At 40.7% G+C, this 20,787-nt stretch overlaps 2 protein-coding genes across 4 annotated transcripts in view; one reads left to right on the top strand and one right to left on the bottom strand.

Annotated features, from left to right (window-relative positions):
* The window catches only part of NPAT (nuclear protein, coactivator of histone transcription), a 27,945-nt gene extending 11,695 nt beyond the window's left edge, over window positions 1–16,250 (top strand). For 2 of the 3 annotated variants that reach the window (XM_075418397.1, XM_075418384.1), the window contains exons 10-18: window positions 36–123; window positions 1,843–1,939; window positions 2,240–2,371; window positions 3,144–4,835; window positions 6,478–6,593; window positions 6,687–6,795; window positions 7,860–7,917; window positions 10,010–11,165; window positions 11,994–14,934. In XM_075418397.1, coding sequence (XP_075274512.1) covers window positions 36–123; window positions 1,843–1,939; window positions 2,240–2,371; window positions 3,144–4,835; window positions 6,478–6,593; window positions 6,687–6,795; window positions 7,860–7,917; window positions 10,010–11,165; window positions 11,994–12,071 — 3,526 coding nt within the window. In that variant the 3' untranslated portion in view covers window positions 12,072–14,934. Of the gene's footprint in view, window positions 1–35; window positions 124–1,842; window positions 1,940–2,239; window positions 2,372–3,143; window positions 4,836–6,477; window positions 6,594–6,686; window positions 6,796–7,859; window positions 7,918–10,009; window positions 11,166–11,993; window positions 14,935–15,612 lie in introns of those variants that run through there. The other variant, XR_012763685.1, reaches the window with a different exon arrangement.
* Window positions 14,586–20,787, bottom strand: part of ACAT1 (acetyl-CoA acetyltransferase 1) — an 18,336-nt gene continuing 12,134 nt past the window's right edge. The window contains exons 7-12 of the mRNA XM_075418408.1: window positions 18,935–19,085; window positions 18,272–18,367; window positions 17,492–17,605; window positions 17,025–17,089; window positions 16,244–16,401; window positions 14,586–14,961 (exon numbers count right to left, since the gene is read on the bottom strand). Of these exons, the coding sequence (XP_075274523.1) occupies window positions 14,841–14,961; window positions 16,244–16,401; window positions 17,025–17,089; window positions 17,492–17,605; window positions 18,272–18,367; window positions 18,935–19,085 (705 nt within the window). The 3' untranslated portion in view covers window positions 14,586–14,840. The remainder of the gene's footprint in view (window positions 14,962–16,243; window positions 16,402–17,024; window positions 17,090–17,491; window positions 17,606–18,271; window positions 18,368–18,934; window positions 19,086–20,787) is intronic.

Below are 20,787 nucleotides of genomic sequence, written 5' to 3'. Positions count from 1 at the left end.
TTTGGCATTCTGAACTAATGACTAATGTGTTCCAGTGATGGCAATGTTGCTCAGGTGCCTAAGCAGACAGACAGTGGTCCCATGGAACAGGAGACTTCAATTGATGAAATCCTCGGACTTCAGGTGGGTATGGGTTGCCCTGCTTACATTGTTTTGAAGGTTAGACACGTGAAAACGATCAGTTATGGGAACTGTGCTGAACCTCTCACCTCTTTCTCTACTTTCTTTTTGTTTGTTTGTTTTACAGTGCAGCTGAGCTTATCTAATGGCTAGCTTCTGCCCAGGGGCGGTTCCCCAACTGCTCTTGCATGGGCATTAACTCCTGTCTTGTGTGGTGGTGGGCAGGTTCAAGGAGCTGAGCTGACAGGATACTGCTCTTTGTCGGGGTCGTTTGAGCCAGTTTCGGGCTCTGGATTCATTCCCAGTGCCTGTACAAGGCAGCATAAGCATGCAGCAGGATCAAAAGCCAAGGGAGCAGGACCACTTCTGGGGGTGGTTAGCGGGTAGCGTTACCCACAGACTAAGTACACTGTTTCACAGTCACCCGCTGCCTGCTTGTCACTGGATCTTTGGTACCAGTAATTGGGTACCAGCTGCTGACTGGGGATCTGATCAATAGCCCTGTAAAGGAAAAAAGGATTTTAAAATATCTTGTGGTCTCCAAACATGTTCAGTCTGATCTGATTTGCTGTAAGATAAACATGGATTGTCTAGTATAGCAAGAGAAATTGTCTTTGGAGCCTAAATAAGGATGCTTTTTCTTCAAATTTAATATTTTCTTGCTTTTGGAGGAAATGCACATTCTGCTTCTACAAACTAAACTTCTAGTGTTCTCCGTTCTGCTACAACCCTCGAGCTGACAATCACGGAGTTATAAAGGGCTCTTAATGAGGAAATAATAATCTTCACAGTCCTCATGAAGAGGGCAGGAGGCAGTTGCCTGTTTACAAAGTAGAAGTGCTTGTTTTTTAAAAGCTATTCTTCTCTCACTTGGTGATATTTAGGTCAATTTTTGTCAAAATACGAAGCTGAAAAGCTGTATTCCTTTTTTCTGAGCTGAACAAAATCATAGCATCTTCTTGGCTTGGTTGGAGTAGCTGAGACAAAATAATCAACACGTCACATGGGATATCCACCCTTACAGCCACTGTATCAAAAGTTGTGGAGTGGTTAGAGGGTCTCCAGGAAGTCAGGAGAAACTTTGTATTTGAACACTTGAGTATGTACTGAGCGCCCACTTGTTTTCTTCCTGGGCTGCTACCAAGCAAGTCAGCATGAAAAAGGAATCGTAGAGCAGTGTCCTGTGTAGCTGTGCCTTCCAGCTGCCTTCCCCAGAGAAGTGGTTGGAAGTTATATTGTAGAACATGTAATGGGTAAATGAAATAAAACTTCCCATTGCGTAGCATTGTCTTCTAGATATAGGCAAACCCAAGAAATTAGGGTAAATTGGGGGATATTTTTGCCAGTGGTTGGCTAGTGCAGGTTCATGGCATTTGTACCGTCTGCATAAGCTTCCAGTGTAGCCTGAGATTTAGTCCTTAGTAAACAATGCTGTGGAGAATACTCCAGTTTAGTCCTTAGTAAGCAATTATGTGGAGAATACTTGAGTATGCACGCGCAGGGTGTAATGTCTGAGAAAGATGTTTCGGAGACTTTGTTTCTTAAACTTCAATCACTACTATTTTTTAACACACATTTGTGGCAGAAACGTTTCCAGCATTAGACTTTATGTTTCTGTGCTGAGCAGAAATAACAGAACTAAAAACAACCTGAAAAGAACACAGTTCTTGTCTGTTTTTAAGTTAACTGTCTAACAGTTCTGTATATCTTGTCTTTTCTCAGGGTGAAATTCATATGTCAGAAGAGGCTATACAGGACATTCTAGAACAGACAGAATCAGATCCAGCTTTTCAGGCACTCTTTGACTTGTTTGATTATGGTAGGGTGTATTATACTCAATTGTACCATTTAGACTCTTTTATTCTAAAGGATGATAGTTCATACTTGTTTTTCTGTGCTGTTGTAAAATTTTTCTATTTGTCTCATCAGGGATACTCTCACATAAAATATAAGGACATTTTTATGCGATTTCTGGACGTGAAGATAAACAAATAGTTCTTTGAGTTTAGGATGGCATTTCTTGAATTTGAAATCTCCTTGCTTCATTTAGAATGTAATAATCACATTTGTGTGTAAAATGACATATTTAATCATTCTTCATGCTTTATTTTGAAAACAGGAAAGAGCAAGGTAAACAAGAACTTACCTGCTGGTATTTCTGGTCAGAGTGGAGTAGAAAATACAATCCTGGTGGATGAGGACAACCTGGAAACACTTGAAAGTTCTTTAGGAACAGAAGATACTAGTAGATGTAGGTTGTTTGGGGTTTTTTTTTCTTTGAAGATCTCCTCTAGTCTGTTCACTTTTCATTATGAAAATATTTTCAGACATTTCAAAATCTCTCTGTTTTGCATGGTAATATCCAATCTAACACATTTTATGAACATACGGATACACCTAGTCTGTTAGAAAGTTTCAGTCTATTAAATTTGACGGTAGTCCTTCAGTGTCATAAGCTCCTAAATGAAACCAGAATATCTGCAAATCTGTTTTCTCATTCAAAACAGGAATGCTTTGCAATATTCGTTGTGGAACACAAAGATAATTATTTTACATCTAACCTTGTTAATCTTTTCTCTCTATTCTGTAATGTGTTAGTTAATTAACACACAAAAATAGTTTTACTCTAGACAAAAGGTATGTTTAGTCTGTCTCCCCCATGCTTAACAATAATCCATCAGTAGCAGATATTTGGTGACAGTATATGAGAAATAGAGCCAAGAGGTCTTTATCCTGAGATGTTTTTTGTGCTTCTGGAAATCTGATTTAGTGACTTAAGCCATTTGCTTATTATGTGTTACACTTACTATTTATGTACAAACTGTTTTGTCAGATTGCCTAATGTGTATAACCGTACATTTCATGTAATTTCCACTCACCTTGCAAGTAAGGATGAGTAGCATTATTCCCACTTAGTTTCATGTTAAACAGTTTTCCACAGAACTGATAATTTGCTCCTAAAACAATGTAAAAGGATCATCTGTTCTAACAGTTACGGAACTGATTTATTCTCTGTTTTACAGGTGATAATTCTAGAGAATCGCTATCCTGTAAAGGTTTTCAGTCAGGAGAAGCATCATGTGCCTTGAAGACCAGCATTAATGATGATGATATGGCTAAGAAAAATACAACCAATGAACAGTTGCCTGGACATTGTAGACCAGGGAAGCAGGCTGAAGTGCTCAAAACCATTACGCCTGAACCCATTGGGGAGCTTGAGATTGCTTTTGACTCTGTGCCTGGTTTAACTGAACCTAACAAGAGACAGAGTTCTGATACCGAATGTAATGAACACTGTGGAGATTCTTATGATAAAAAAGAATCGTCTGCATTAGCATCTGAAAGTGAAAGAGCTATGGAAATTGAAAAAGGGCCACTAAGTCATAGCGGTCAACGTAGTCCTAATTTAGAATATGTTCATTCTGGTAGTCCACAGATTTCTTTGATTTCAGTGGCCCAAGGTGGTACAGCCAGTGAAAATAAAACACATTCTGGAAGTAAATGTCACTTATCACCAGATACATTACTATCTGAAAAAACAGGTACTGAAAGCCCTTCTGGTGGGAGCCCTGGCCACAGTGTACAGCTGAGAAAAAACAATTCATCATTGAGCCCATCAGCAGATGCAGCAAAAGAACAGGCTGTAACAAACGATCCAGCTGCCTTACCTGGCGTTTTACCGGAGGACTCTAGGCACCTCTCTAACCATCAGGAACAGAGCACGCCGTCAGACTCTGCTGCAGGATCTGCAGTGAAGATTTCGGATCTCGACAAAACGGAGTTGCAGCTGGAAGTTGTTGATACTTCTAACACAACTTACTCAAATCATCAGCATACACTTGATAAGCCTTGTAAGAAAGATCTTAACCTCCCTTCAGGACTGTCAAACTCAGAGGGAACACAAAGGGAAATGCAAGAACCTTCATCTTCTACAAAAGTAGATGCTGATAATATGTATTTCTCTTCTGGTGGTGATGCATGTACAGAAATTTCTGTGGTATCCACTGAGAATAATCTTACTACATCTGAAATATGCCACTCTCCTCTGCCGGAAACTGCATCCTCAGCAGATGAGTCGGGTACTGGGGCCAAAAGTATAAGCGGTGTATCGTCTAGTAGTCAGCCAATGGATGTTGATCCTTCCAATATAATGTCCCTCAAGATCATCATCAGCGATGATCCATTTATTTCATCAGACACGGAGTTAAATAACGCAGTTTCCAGCATCACAGGAGAAAATTTGCCGACTATAATATTGTCTTCTCCAGCCAAATCCCCAACCAAGACTGCAGGCCTGTCCCAATGTCTAACTTCAGAAGACACAGAAAAAAATGTGGATTCAGCTTTGGCAGAGCAGAATCTTCTTGTGCTTAGACCTAAGGATCCAGTGGTCACCTCCGTTACCACTCCGAATGAAGACTGCGCTGTTTTTTCGGTTGCAGGTACAACTAATCTTTCCAAGGAAGGGGGATTTATACAGTTGATGCCAGCAACCAGCACAGCTTTTGGGAATTCAAACAACCTTTACATAGCCACCTGTGTCACTGATCCAGCTACCTTGGGCACAGCTGTAACACCATCAAACGTAGTTGTTTTGCCCGGCAGTTCCATGCCGCTCGCTGCCCAGGCTCCAGCTGTACAACAGTTACGGACTCCGCCAAGATCCAGCAATACGTTTGCAGCAAACCAGACTGTCTCCCCAAACTTCCCACAAGGTAATCTCATTAGTAGAAAGTGCGGCCTTTGTATAACGTTTTTATTCTTTTTTTGCAAGTGCATTAAAAGTAAACAACTTTTAAGCATTGCTCTGTCTGCCCCTTGAAACTAGCCAGGAGTTACGTATTTTTTGAGTATATTAGTTGCTACTAAAAAGGACATAAAAACTATGAAGGGTCATTGACCAGTCTGCTTTGAAAAAGTAGCCTCGTATTTCAGAAGCTTAAATTATCTAATTTTAGCAGTGATAAATTTAGGCAGCATATTTTGGCTTACACTAGAAAAGATTCCATTGTTTAGGCTAAAGGATTTTTGTTTATTTTAATAAGAGTCCTGCTATAAATAGAATGCTATGTGTTACAGGTATCCATACTTAGTTTAGGTAACTGGCTAGGTACAGATAGTCCTTCCAAAATTACCTCCTTGTCTTGTTTCATTTTCCAAAAACCTATTCTACACTACAAGTACATTTAGACAAGTATAAAAGTAGAACATTATTTCTTTCCACAATATAAACTACCTCCTGGTACAAGCACTTTTATTACTACAGCAATAAAAAATTTAAGTGCTTTTTAAATGTTAAACCTAGCTATAAACCAGCTGTAATCAACACATTTAGATTTCTTTCCAAAAGTAGAAACTTGTTGCAGTTATCCTTGAATTTCTGTGTGTAGCCATTTCGTGTGGTCAGAGGCCAGTGCAACAGTATGTGCAGGACCTCAGAGCGCTGGCCTTTTCTGTCGTTAGGATTTCTTCATGCCACTGTTACCTTCATGGGGTTTTTTCACAGAGAGAGAACTAAAAGTTTGCCTATTCTCCTGTGTTTGATGTTTTTCCTGGTGGCGCTCATGTAACTGAAGAACTGTGTAGAATAAATCTTTTGTTCACTTTTGAAATTTTTCTTCCACTTTTCAATTAATGTGCTATAATAGTTTCCGTATTTTGTAATTCCCGTATGTCTGGCAGGCAGCCACTCTTATAACCTGTTAGAATAACTGTTTTAAAACAACTGTTTTAGCAATGATTTAAATAGTTAAATAGGAAACTTTGGCTTAAATATTCCAGATTAGAATAATAATTGTACTAAAAAACTAGAACCTTTGTGTACTACGTTGAACACCACCTGCCAGCCAGGAAGATACATTAGGTATCCAGGCACGGACCAAGCTCACCTTTCCCAGCTTCTCGTGTGCTTGTAAGGGGGAGGCGTTACAGGGACACTGGAAGAAGAAGAAAATTCTGCTACTGACTTTTGAGCATGCTAACTGTAGAGAATGGGATGCAAATCATAGTTTGTTTTTACTAAGCAGCAAAATGAGCTAGCTGCTGTTACTTTGGCTGGTTTTTATAAATCACTTGAATTCAAAGTTCAAGCCTTAATGTAGGTTTGTCATACTTTGAGCTTGATTTTGAACCATTTCGTAGAAAGGAAAATGGACTTCAGCTAAAATAACAGTGGTACTTACCCTGTTTTCTAGGAGTGATGTCTAGTAAGGACAGTGAAGTTTTTCTAAAAAGCCAGAGCTTTTCTTGTCGCAGGTTTGGCCGTGCATAATTTTAGGAATTCTTGTCTTGAAGGTGGTCTTTTCGCTGAAGTATTTTTAGTTTCTGTACAGTTTTAATACTTTGATTATTTTTTAGGTTCTGCCATTATAATTGCATCTCCGGTGCAACCTGTTTTGCAAGGGATGGTGGGAATGATACCTCTCTCAGTAGTAGGACAAAATGGAAATACGTTCTCAGCACCTGCCCGCCAGGTAGCGCATCAGAAATAAAGCTTTTCAAACTTAAAGCTGAAGTGATAAGGAGGCTCTTGGTAAATTGTAATGAAATATGTTGATTCTTTCAAGGTTCTGCATATGCCTGTGGCTAATCCAGTGTGCAACAGAAGTGTCCCAAAACTTCCCATCCCTCCCAAATCACAAAAGATTCCTGGAGCAAGAAACAAGACTAATACAGGTACCCACCTTGCATTCTTGAGAAGGGCAGAAGAAAAGTGGCGTTCTGAAGACATGTCAGTTCTGCATAATAAAGTTTTGTAAATACCAATGCTCCTCTGCTAGGTGACTGCTGGGATGGCTTCGCAAGGCCTGTCCCTGCAGCTGGTAACTGTATTGGCTCAGTTTACAAAGAACTACTCCCAGCAGGTAAAATAATTCCAGATTTGGGATCAAGTGTATTTCCAAAATTTAATGTTTCAAAGCAGTTTTAAAAGTTTACTTTTCTTCATATTTCTGATTATTTTTCATCTCGTTGGTTGTAAGTACAGTCTACTGCTGCCATTGAAACCAAGCCACATGGTGACAAAGAAGTTACTAGAAGAGTCAGCAATTTTAAACATTTATTAAGGAGGATATTTAATAGAAGCGTTGCATATTCAAACAAAAAAAATGCACTCTGCTTTCTGTTTTCTCTTTGCCATTTCAGGTGTACGCTTCTGTATATTCATTTCATTGAGACCTTGCTTCTTTAAGTAGTAAATTCAAACAGGACTGGAGTTACATTCATTTCTCAGTGTTGGGTAGGGGTAAAGAAAAGTAATTGAAAAGAGGAAACAAATTGTGTTATAAGGACATCTTGTGCTTTGGCCTGTCTACCTTTTTAAAAAGAGTAGGTTTACGCGTATAAATGAAAATGGAATGAAGTTGCAGATTAAGAGAAAAGCTAGGATTGTATAGTTAGTCTGTGTTCTGGTTTGCTGATGGGTAACTGGGAGTTCCCTGTGGTTGTTTCCCTTCTGCTTGGAAATCCCTGCTGCGCATTAGTAAGTCCAGCACAGCTGGTTTTGTCTTGCCAGGCCTCCGTGTTATCCAAGTGTAGACAGCAAGCTTCTTGTTCATACTTAGTTGGCAACTTTTGATAATCTATCAATCTGTAAACTTTAAAATTACCAAAAAAATTGTGGAGTTTTATTACTGGGTTTTTCTTTATTGATCCTCTGTCAGGTGAAATGTCATTGTACTTACTGTGAGCTCATTTACTCGGAATATCGTAGTTTATTAATCTTTCATCTGTTGTTCCAGGAAAACTGGTACCAAGTGCAGCTGAGCCTTTGAACCACACAAATTCTCGAACACAAAGGTCAGTAGTGCCAGGTATTCAAACCTGTGTTTCTTTTCTTGCCATGAATTTCTTTTTACGATACTGGTGGAGAGGAAAGCAGGTTTTTTTTAACAATGGCATAAGCGGTAACCCCTTGTATTTCTTCCTGTCTTTCTGCTAGGAGTATTGGTACAGATCTGTGCTAGTACCAGTGCAGCCTGTGCTAGAATTTTGCTGTTACTGTTCCTATGTTAATTTTGCATGGCTTTGTGTTTATTTTCTCCTGTCTCAGTTGTCAAATAAAAATTGTTTGAGCTGAGTCCAAGCTAGGAGAAATTGCCTGTTCTATTTACTGGGAGTTTTTAATGACTAAAACCTTTTTTTTTCTTTTCGGATGAGTGGTACCCATGGTTTTGTAGTGTAGCCTCATTGCCTTTACCACTCTCTGGCCCAAGTCCAGTAGAGCTTGTTAGATTGGGTTCTGCATCTGTGTTCCAGCTGTGCAGATTAGAAGACTGCTTGGTGGTTTGTAAAGTGAAAAGTCAGAGGAAAGAGGGCGAGGAGAACAGCATGCTGTCTTTATATTGATGAATGGGACTTAACTGCTACTAGTTTTCTGTTGGGCAAGTGAGAGAGAAGAAAGCCAGGCTTCAGTAGTAACTCTCCATATCGTTAAAGGACTTAAGAAACAAAAGGGTGTTGGAATGAGCAAAAGAGTGTTGGAGGAGATAATAAGTTCAGTGTAAATATCAGAAGTGAAACGTTCTTTTATTGTAAAAATAAAACATATTTTAAAAACCCCAAATCTGCCTATTCAGAACTCAGTTAAGGTGTTGGAAAAGTGGAGGAAAACAGGAACAATAATGTCAACGTATTTAAAAAAAAAAAAACAAAACCACAAACGTATACTAAGGTATGCACTATAAATGCATGCAAAAATTAGTGATTTTTAAAAAGCCACAGAAGCAAGATTTTAGATAGTACCACTTTGATAATTCAGCTTTCTGTTAATTTTGATTTCCAGACCTATGTTTTGCATAGCCAAGAAAGCAAAATGTTCCCCATAAAGAGATGTAATTTCTTCATTTCCACTGTCTCCCCTCTGCCTCATCTCAAATTTCACGGAAATAAACCAAACTGCTACCACCCGTACCTTCTTTACCATCCAGAGGTACCAGAGTTTCCAGCCCAAAGCCAATTTGACTTTTCCTCACAGAAGCCGTAAAAGCTTATCTGCGTGGGGAGAGTCTTACCAGCACAGGTGAATATGCAGGAGCTTCTCTTGGAAAAGCAGCACAAGCCAGGAAGAGGGCACGGACGTAGCAGTGGTAGGAGCTGACAAGAGCAGAAGCATTTTCCTTTCGACGTCGCTCCGGTGCAGTGGTGGCTTTTTCACACTAGTTCGGCTGGTTGTCAGGTGGAGACCAAGCCCTAGGGCGTTGGGATGTTCTCGCTCAGGTGCCCACTGGAGGTTTTTTGTCTTGCGCTGTATCCCGTCGCCTGCAGCAAAGGCAGCGGGGAGAGTACGAGGCAGGTGCATGAGGACATTGCCCACAATGTTCTGGCAGCCTCTTAGCCACTTCAGCTCCAAGGGCTTCCAGAGCCACAACCAGTATTCTGGGATGGACTGTCCCGTCATGAATGCGCTCTGATTCTTTTTGAACTCGAGTAAACTACCAGCATCCACAAATAGCCCAAGGTAAAATAGTTCCCAGGCTTAATTACGTGCAATGTCCAAACCTCCTTGTTTTGTTTTGAACTTGATACTAGTTTTACTTGATGCTCCTAGTTCTTCCACTGGAATGTACAGCAAATAGTTGCTTTTTTGTTGGCTTTTTTCCCCAGAGCTCTGTTGCATTTCCCCTCGGTCATCTCTCTTTCCAGGCTGAAGAGCCCCACTCTACCTAATTGTTCTTTGTACGGGCTCTGTTTCATGCCTTTTTGTCGTCCTTTTTGGCCTTCTCTGAGCTTTGTGCAGTTGTTATCCCTTACTCTTCGTCTTTGCATGCTGATTGTATACTTCCATTTAGAGAATGGTGTTTTGAGGGGCGGTGGGGACTTCCAGCCAGCTGACACGAACTTGCCTAGTAAGAACAAGTGTGTTGCTGAGGTGTTTTCATCTCATTTTCAGGGCTGGAAATTCAGACAAGCTTATCACTGCAGAACTAGGGCGGAAAGTGGAGGAGAGCTTACCTGTTGCACCAGTAGACAGCACAAGCTCAAACTCAAGACAGACTGAAAGTCACAGGAGAGTGCTTTGCTTTGATAACATCCCACCTGCTCCGGGAGGAAACGCCCAAATTCAAACTACTAAGAGTTTATCCCAAAAAGAAAGAAACGAAAATACTTTATTTGCTGTTGACTCTGCGTCATCCTCTGCAAAGGCACAGGTAGCAAAGAGGGAGAAAGAGAAAACGCTGCCTAGAATTCTGTGTAAGCCAGAAGTTGGTAGCAACAGAAGCGCATCTGTGAAGGAGCCCCAGCCAGAGCGGAAGGCAGCGGCTGCAGGGCTTCCGTTGGATCCCTTCCACAAGACCACAGCAAATAAAGAAAATGAGTTACGAAGGGATAGTGATGAAAAACAGAAGAACCAGGACACTGCCAAACTCTCAAACGGCCAACAAAGTGTTAGCTTGTGGAATGAGAAGACAGTTGGTTCGGTGCAAGAGCTGAGCAGAAAGCAAGGGTCACTGTCGAATGGGAACGGCAAACCTTCAGCGTCCGTTGCCTTGTCGTCCAAGGAGCCAAAGCGAGAGCCGACTAAGGCTTCCAGCCAAGGCCTTTGCCTCTCAAGTCCCTTCACTAAACAATGCGTGGAAATGTTGCAAGACATTCAATGGCACAGCCCGGCTAGTAAAACAGCTGAGAACGGAGAATTGCCAGTACCCCGCACACCGTCTGGCGTTGGGGACAGGCACACAGACGATACTACGGATAGCGTGCGGACACCGACCTGTCGGCGCTTCAATGAGGACAGCACGACCCCTAGGATAATGGTACCCCCCGCTACACCAGACTTGCCTGCCTGCAGCCCGGCTAGTGAAACGGGCAGCGAGAACAGCGTCAGCATGGCTGCTCACACGCTGATGATACTGTCGCGGGCGGCTATAGCAAGGACTAGCACTGCAACCCCCCTGAAGGACAATACGCAACAGTTCAGATCCTTAAGGAGCACAGTAAAGAAGAGGAAGCTGGAGGACTTGAATGAGGGCGAGAGAAATTCTCGTTCTGCAAACAGAAGAGACCTTCAAAGCTCTCCAACACCATCAAAAAAGAAGAAAATAAAGGCAAGTACAAGCATTTACTTTTTAATTTAAAATTCTAAATATATATTAGACATGTGTATATAATATTTATAATGCAATTGTTCAGAGGTGCTAGTCCAAATCCCCAACATAGTTTGTCAGTTTTACTGACTTTGCGTCTTGAGCCCACTCTGAACTAACAGTTGTCTTAAGATGAGTCTTCAGCTACACACAAGCGACTTGTGCTGACTGCATGTACCTATGAAAATCAAAGTATTGCTCTTAGAACATGAAGGAGTTTCCAAAGCCTAACTTCAGACTAAGTTTCTAGGTGGAACATAAGAATTTGGCCAAACTTAAACCAGGCCTTACTAGAATTCAGGCTATTCCTGCATCCTTGTTTAGCACCAGGGGTAGGAATACACACTTTGTGTATTCCGAGTCCCTGCAGTCTACAGCACCGTGCCTTTGGCTTGGGGCCTTCATGGCAAGTAGCAGAGGTGTGAGACGTGAAAGGGTGATCTGTGTAAATAACCAAAAAGGAGATGCGGTATGGCTTCATAATTCACCAGACCTAGTTACAGCGTACTCCTGAAGTACTGTAACTGAAAAATGCTCGCTTGCTCGTCCGGTGTGTGACGGGCGGAGAGGCCGTGCCTGCCCCAGGTCTGGTGAAGCTGCTCCTCAGCTGCTCCTGCCCCACAGCCATGCCGTGCGTGGACGCTCTTCAGAGTCTGGTTCCTGGGCGAGCGCTGTGCAGTTCTGTCTGCAAGGCAGATGGGAGGATGAGGAGGAGAGGAATGCCCGCAGGCTCTTCAGCATCCCCAGGTTCTTTGTATTTAACACAACTCTTCTTCTCCTCTCCTACAGAAAAAGAAGCTACCAAATTCTTTTCCAGCAGGAATGGATGTGGACAAGTTCCTGTTGTCTTTACATTATGATGAATGAAAAAAAAAAAATTGTTGAACTGTGACTGTCTAAAGCTAGGTATCGTTAAGCTGAGGTTTGGCATGGGAAGAGAATTTAATTCTAAAGGGTGAGTTGCACTTTCAGTGCACTGAAGTTTCACTTTATAGCAAAATCATGCTGTTCCCGAAGCAGGTTGCTAAGTGTAAATATCATTGAGTTGGTATATGTTTATTTTTTAAAAAGCACTTGCATAATTATAGAGCCATTTAATTTGCAAAATTGTAAATTTGTATAAATGTAATGTAAGAAAAGTTGTATGTTTCCCATTACACCACGGTGTCTGTGTTCTGCTGCATTCTCTCCTTACTCCTCGGAGCCGCTGGGCCAATCTGTGAAAAGGCGGTGAATCTGGAGGCGGCGTTTGGAGCGCACCGCTCGGAGCCACGTCCCATTGCCTTGCTGAATCCAGAAGGGACTTAATCTTCAGATGTGACTGGCTGGTACCGACACTCTTTTCTCACGTAACTGTCAAACCCGTGTCATAAGGCTTTGAACGAGTTAACAAAAATACCAGTAACTAAACATAAGGCCCTTAAAACCTCCAGACTTTTTTCTCATCTAAGGAAGCTTTTCCCAACCAGTCATTCAGGTAAGAACATTCATTTGGATAGGCCTCATCTGTTCACAGCATTTGCTGCACGGTTGTCACCTGAATGCAAAAGCTGTTTTCAGACTAGGTGCTTTGTTGTGGGTTAAGCCTATTTTCACACCCTGGTGTGAATACTTAAACTGTAGCAACAGCCAGACAAGAATTTCAGCATGTTCCATTGCAAAAGTCAGTTCTTTAACTGTCATTTGTACCACTGAGAAAGCGTGTGTTGATTTCACTTACGCTTTCAGCCAGACATGGAAAAAGTTGCATCTGATCTTTCTGTTTAACATAGACGTTGTCACAGCTATTGTACAAACTCTCTTCAAAACAGGCGCAGGAGCAGCTCAGCCTGCGTTTTAGTACTAATTAGCATGGGTGAAAGTTACTACACTAAGTCTTGCTCCAATACTGCAGTTTCCTCTACTGGTATTTCTTCCTTTGTTCTCAAATTGTTGAGGTCTTAAAAAATGCAAGTTTTCTTCTAAGAGCTCTTACAGCAATGGGGCAATGTTTCAGATAGTATACAAGGATTCCTACGGAACCAATATTATGCAGTAGATGTTTATATTAAACCCATCCAATAACAAAATACTGCATAGCATTTACAGCTTGAATAAATATTTTTGTTTTAATAAAATATTGAGTGTCTTGCTTAGTATTTTGTAAGTCCACTAAGCAGCTGTGCAGATACTGTGTAGAAAAGTCATGTCGATCGGTAATTTTTTAAGACCAAGAGTTCAGTAAGTTCTAACAGCAGCATCAGAGTGGCAAAACCAATCACCTCGTTGCTACATGGTGGCATTTTATGCTTAATAGTATTCTGACAGGCAGTAGGTGATGCTTTTAAATAGATCTGCTATTTATTGGTCTCTTTTTCATGGGACAGCCACTATCCACCATCATTTTTCAGTTCAGGAGGTCTGGTAATACTAAAGCTGGGAATTATCTGTTCACTGACACTTTCAAATGAAGCAGCACCTTCAGTTCCCAGCTGCTGTCATAGGGCAAGTAATTTTTAAAAGAACAGCTGTCAGAGCATGAATTAAGGTAAATTTTCTTAGTAGATGGCATTTAAAGCCCCCTGTTCATTTGGTACTGCTACAAGTATATTCCTTCCCAGAAAAAACAGATCCTACTACATCCCAGTCAAAGTATTTATTCCCCTTACTTTATGGAGGAAAACGTAAGGATGAGCAGTGGGTAAAGATGATTTTCTGTTGAAATTAATGTCCAGATAAGAAAGCAGTTAGCTGAGATTTAGGACAAGTGGTTGATGTTTGTCCCTTGTGAAAAGGGGGAGGTGGGAAGAAGTAGTGGTGAAATAGCCAATAGCCTCTGGTAAAACTGCATAAACTTCTTCCTGAAGTCTGGCATGAGACTCCCTGCAGGACAGCAGTCTCCTGTCCCCCCAAAGCTGCCCTAGGAGTGCTTAACCCCGCACTCCTGGAGATGGAACCGTGGGCTTGAGGGGGCCAGCAGCTCCTGCTGCAGAAACAGTAACGCTGAATGTACTCTGCTGCCTCTGCTTAAAAGCATATTGACAAAACCGCACAGTGCAGAGGCTTACATGGACGACAAAGGAGCGGTAGCATTTTGAGGCCATATTGGTACTTGTGCCATCACTTCAAGTTTGCTTTGATCCTGCGCCCCAAGCCAGGGTGAGCACATCCTGCGGCAGCGCTCCTGCGCTGCGTTTGACCTGGCTTCAAGGTACACAACAGTAGGAAACCAACCGTTGAGTAAAGTTATTTTTTCTGTGAAAATCACACAGTAGTTAGGGAAATTAAGCAACAAAACGGTAAGAAACTAGCTGCTTCTAGTAGCAGCACTATGAGTTACCAAAAGAACTCATTTTCAATGGCGTTAGAGAAACCATATGTCAGTGACAGAGGAGCCACAGCTAGCAAACATTCTTTATTGTCAGGTCTCATGACATTATCATAATTGGACATTTTTTATTTTTACTGTATAAAAGCTTGCACTGAGTTAAAGTAATAAAAGCCCGGTTACCTGTTTCAATAATCAGTGATGTTTTAAGAAATTTTAGAATAGCAGTTAAGGACTTCATCCACTTACTGATAAAGAAGATGTAACAGGTACCACTCATCATTTTGATCAGTGAGCATTTAAAGCTTTGTTTCCAACACTGTTTGGGCCTACAGCTTCTCTATCAATATTGCAGAAGCACCTCCTCCTCCATTGCAAATTCCTGCAAGGCCGTATTGTCCTTGTTTCAGCGCATGGGCCATGTGAACAACAATTCTTGCTCCAGACATGCTAAATAAAAGAAAAAAATGTATATAGCTTAGTTTCAAGGAAATTCTTAACTTGACCCACACAGGATAGTTGGCAGAATATAGTGCTGATTCACTGGAGGGGAAAAAACCACCAACAAAAAGACCAAACCAACCCTTTCACCTATATCGAGATGCCATACAGATTATTTTTCTCTAGCTACAGCACTTAAACAGAAGGATTCTTGTACATACACAAACTCCATGTTTATAGAACGTTTCTTCTGGAAAAGGAAGTCACTTCTACATCTGTCTCTATATTACAAAACATCTCCACATGTAGCACAGCACTTTCAGAGAAGGTAACCAATCTACCACAAAAACCAAATCCATAGTAAAAATACCAGTTTCTTATTTGCTTACAACTTGATAGAGTGCAGTATGCTACTTTGATCCACCTAATATGCAAAATCAGACGTTTAAATTCTGTCATTAGACTGTCAAAATTAAGGGAATGTGATTTTTTTTGTCTTAAAAATTATCAGAAGCAAGGGAGGTGTCAGTACATCTTGCAGGATTATGGCTTTGTTTTAGAGCTGTTTATGAGCCACGAAGTACTCCTGCTTGCTCCTGATGTGCAACGTGGTTGCTTCACATCTATATTAGAGGTTTTGCAGTGGGTTTTTCCTTGCAGACCTGGACCTGCAGCACAGTCACTCTTCGGGAGGATTAACGGGATACCAGTCACGAGTGCATTCAGCTGCTGGGACACACAGCAGGTGGTCTGACTCCTCTAACGCGGTGACAGAGCTTCCAGCAAAAGACCCACCAACATCCCCCCGACCACCCTGTCCACTGCAGCATGTTCTAAAGACTTGCGGACTCGCTGCCAAAAATGCTTTGACAAGACCTGGAATTTCACATTGCTGGTGCAAGAAAAATGAAAGTCCTTGTACCCTGTCCTTCACTGTTTTCACAATTTTAAAATGTAAATTTTATTAGCTTAACAACTTGATTATTGTTGTTTATTCTGTCCCATTAATAGCGATTTGGTTTTAATACTTCATAGATCCATATAGCTGTGGTAACAAGCCAGCTCTTTATCACCTGCTTTTATAATTAACTGCGAAGAGAAAAATGGGATTGTGCTCTTTCCAAGGTACCCTGAAATCTAGCACCTGAATTAAGTCACTCTGGACTTAATGACAAATTTCTATTACCCTTCCTACTTGCATCAAATTTGAGAATAAAGGTAAATGTGTCAGCAGTGTGTCTAGAAAACCATGCCTCTGTGCGGAGCAAAACCCCGTGCTTACTTTACCTACCCTATTGGATGTCCAAGAGAGACAGCACCTCCGTTAATGTTTACTTTTTGTGGATCAATACCCAACATTTTAATATTGGCCAGCACCACAACACTGAAAGCCTCATTGATTTCCCACATTGCAATATCTTCTTTTTTCAGGCCGGTCTCACTTAGGATCTAGGAATAACAATAAAAATAATTACTAGTATGAAAAAATTAGGAAGCTGGTTACAGAAATAATTAGGTCCATGTTGAAGGCAGTGACTCAGGCTGCCCAGTCTGATTCAAGCTCACATTTCGGAACCTCTTTGTCAGATGGGAAATGGCAAACGAGGTACTGAAGCACAAACTTCAGTTTTCACAAAAGAAGAAGTGGGGAGTACCCTGTGCCAAGAACAGATTTTCATCACGCAATAAGACTGCTGCTACAGTAAGTACAGTTAAATGGATACAGTATTACCTCATGCAACACAATTGTCTTCAGTTGTTCTGAACTAGTCTGTACTTGTATAACTCTACTTATTTTGCCTTCTAGCCATTTTAGCTGCAAAGCCTCAAAAGCGTAAACAAGCCCAAAGCTGGTGAAAGCAGTATAAAACAATATTCTCTTTCAAAATAGGTGTGAGAAATTTATTACTTTGAAAATCTGCATTCTAGCCTTGATCCTCTGAAAAATCATATTCTTGTATTTATGACTAATTTTGATCCTAATTACAGAAAGATCCACTGAGGGATGAACTGAGGGATCCAGCGCTAGAGTAGTTAGCTGTTTTTCAAGAGCCACTCAGTTTTATTCCTACCTTGGGAACAGCATATGCAGGTGCAATGGGGAAGTCAATAGGATCAACAGCAGCATCTGCAAAAGCTGTAAAAATTGCAAAAGCTGTTTAAAGACCTTTTGGTTTTACCATACCTGATTTTTATTAGTGCAAGCAGCAAATCCAGCTAAGATAGAAAAATTCTGAATATAATGGTCCATGAAATAGATACATCTGAAGTTTAGCGCCTAAAGTGAGCCACACAATAACATTTTAAGATTTTTAGTATTATTCCATATAGAAAAATCTGTTTATGACCAAAAGCCTGCTGGTACAACATCCACAATGTCCAGGACTGTACTGAGAAGATGTAGCCATAATACCCAAGGGCTCACCTTTTCTGTCCCACGAGCGCCAAATAAGCAGCTAAACAGGACTCCCAGTCCAACAGCATACTACAGGAGTATTTTCCAGGACTGTAGTCAAAGATAATAAAAGAAAAATCTTACCTACTATCCGCGCCAATGGTTTGACTTTCAGTCTCTTGGCTGCCTCTGCAGTCATCAGCACCACAGCAGCTGCTCCGTCATTCAGCGTACTGGCGTTGGCAGCTGTAACCGTTCCTAGAAAAGGTAAAGCACTGTTGAAACAGAGGGGAAAGTGTGATACAGCTCAAGTACATCCTGGTAATTTTTTTTATTTTTTTTACCTTAGGCCCTTTTACATAAGCTCTCGACAATACGGTGAAACCTGTTGCACTGAGTTAACTAAAAATGAGTTGTTTTTTTAGAACAGTTTGATCAAACCAGTACAATCACATGTATTCCTGTCTTTATCCTTGGATCACGCCTTGCACATCTGCTGTATTGCTGGCATTTTTAATACCGAATTCCATCTCAAAAAGGGTTGTGAATAAGTGGCAACTTTGATCAAGCTAGAAAGCTGTATCAATTACAGATACAGGGAAGTAACGGGCACTCCATCTCCTGCTGAAACAAGAGCTTATACTTGGTGGACACCAGGGCAGTAGCTAAACTGAAGCCAATCTGCCTCATCGTTTTTAAAGTAAATGTCCAAAACAGAGCTTTTCACTGGTTTAAGTTTCTTGGACCATCTTTTAAGTCAAGCCAGTTCATGCTGTTGTAAAATGTGCTTTTTTATCTTAGCAGACGTTTAAAAGTTAAGGGACTACTGTTGGGCATTCAAGCTCTGGTGGGCGGTAGCCTTCACTATAATGAAGTATCCTTGCACTTGGTAGAAAACTAAGCAGTTAATTTAACAATATTTACCATTTTCTTTTTGGAAAACAGCTTTCAGCTTTGGAACTTTACTAAAATCAACACGTTTGTATTCTTCATCTTCTTTCACTTCTGTATCTGGCTTCCCTGAAATTCAGATTTGGTTTAGTATTTTATAGTACAGTCCATTCTTACAACATTCTAGCACAGTACTTTGATTAAATGCTGCCTTATTTAAACATCTGATTTCAGTAAAAAAACGTGAACACATGTAAAATGTATGTCAAGAAATGTGCTTATGAAAACTGAAAAAAATATTATTCCTTAATCTAACTTATTCACAGAAAACCCATTTAGACTTCCTGGTGGCTGATTGAAAGGGACAAAAAAAAAAAAAAAATGTATCTTTAAAGTAATTAACAGGGAAATTAAAACACAGATGCTTTCAAGCCATACTAGCTAAGTTCAACACCTTATCTTCCACTTACGTAAAAAAGGAAGACGATACAGTATGTAACATGAAAGAAAAATGAAAACCCCAAACCAGATCAGTGACTCCTGTTCACCAGAAAGTGTGCGTAAGGGAAAATTCTTAGCTAATCTAAAATCAGCATTCCTGATACCTGCATGTTTAAACAACACGATTTGCACTGAACACAGACAGTGTCACCGCTTTCAGTGAGAAACACAACTCACCACACCTTTCCATAATACCTTTTTTTGAAATAGTGACAGGAACTATTTCATTTTGCAGTATTCCTGAATCCCAGGCGGTTTTGCTCTTAGTGTAAGAGCCTATGGCGTAAGTGTCTTGTTCCTCTCGTGAAATAGTGAACTTTTTCGCAGTATTCTCAGCACAGTTGCCCTTGGAGAAAACCAGGCACGTTAGATTTGGTATTCTGGGAGACGCGAACTACAAACGTAGCTGAAAAAACTCAACCAGCAGACTTCCAGAACTGAATGTGACTAATATTTGGTTCTTATTTCTAATTTACCGAGTCATGGTCAAATAGCAGCTTCTGTTTTTGCAATATGAACTTCAGATCTAGCAAGCGTTTTCTGGATCCAGATTATGAAAGCCATGAAGGAACATTCATTACAAGGCGCTTTTTTTAAGTTAAAAACTTGCATGCAAAAGTAAGTTTTTAAAGTGATTAGGCTTGATGCCTTCAGAGACTGAAGATCATTGTTCAGCCACAGAACAGTATGTTCACATCATCTTCCTAGCATTTTCATTCCATTATTAGCTTGTCTATCCCAAAGGTTACAAGAACAGCTCAGCACACAGGGCTTACTTAGCCTTCAGGATCCGATACTCTAAAAACTATACAAACAGAAGTATGTGTATCTTTTGTCTGATAACTGGAATGAAATAAGTGGAATGAAACAATCAAATAATTTTATATATAGGCCAATCGTAATTGTAATTATACAATCAGAATTCATTACCAACACTGTCTAAATACCTGGTGACAAAATAAAGAAAAAAAGGATACTCATTGAGTCAACCTGAAAGTTTTGTTCTTAAACAGGTTTTGTTCCACCTCTCCTTCCTGTAGAAAACTCAATGAATCAACACAAAACCCCTAAGTACTGTGTTCCTCCAGTTCTTCAAACAAGCAAGTTCACTTCTGCGTAGTTAGAGAATTTAAAGTGTTCATAGCACCAGCAACATAGTCTATTGCCAAAACACAGACAAAAGTAAGTTCCTAAAGCCATGGGATGGGCCCTCCTGTATGTTCTCGCACAGACTGTTAAGGTCTTCCAAGCCACCTACAGCTGCTATAATAAAGACAAAAGGCTCTGAAATAGTGTCCCCATCTATTAAAACTTCGTGTATTATAACCAACTCCTAGAGTTTTTTCCCACATAGAGGAACTAGCACAGCCACTATTTACATTCCTATAAGAATCCTCACAATCAAAATCCATCTTAGCTGAAATGGGGGAGAGAATTTCAACCAATAGCCTAAGCAGAGTGCGCTGTATTGCCAAAACAGTAAGTCCCACACAGCAGCAGCGAGGTCTGTATCAAACACGTGGATCGTAGTGGAATATTCTTCATGACATGTTTTCCTGTACACCAGCAGGAACTCTAACTGGTCGGTCAGCAATGCCCTACAATTGTGAATTACCACAGGCAAAGGTCAGACCTATTCCTAAACTGAAAGCAGTCATTCTCTTTTCAAACTGTTCTTCCCTGATCCTTGTTCTTCACTATCTTCATATCAGTTTTCCAAACCCATCCTAAGCTTGCAGTTGTTTGTCCAATTCAGGTTACCATGCTGTGAGTGAGCATATCAGCTGGCTCAAACGTTCCAACAGAAGATATGAGACATACACACTGGGGGAGAGTAAATAAACGTGAGAGCCTGCTGGACCATGCAGAGTAGGTACCCTCGAAGACATGATGTAACCTGATTGCTCTCTCCTACAGACAGAGCAACAGCAATCTATCAGCAGCAGAAATGTATTTTTTCCATATCTCTGCTCTAGGCTATTCAGACTTCAGTCACAGGCAGATAAACATTAACACACAATTTGCTGTTCTGGTTTGATCTTCTGTCT

The sequence above is a fragment of the Opisthocomus hoazin genome, chromosome 1 (assembly GCF_030867145.1).
Source record: "Opisthocomus hoazin isolate bOpiHoa1 chromosome 1, bOpiHoa1.hap1, whole genome shotgun sequence".
Classification (NCBI taxonomy): domain Eukaryota; kingdom Metazoa; phylum Chordata; class Aves; order Opisthocomiformes; family Opisthocomidae; genus Opisthocomus; species Opisthocomus hoazin.
This window is presented reverse-complemented; position numbering and strand designations above follow the sequence as displayed.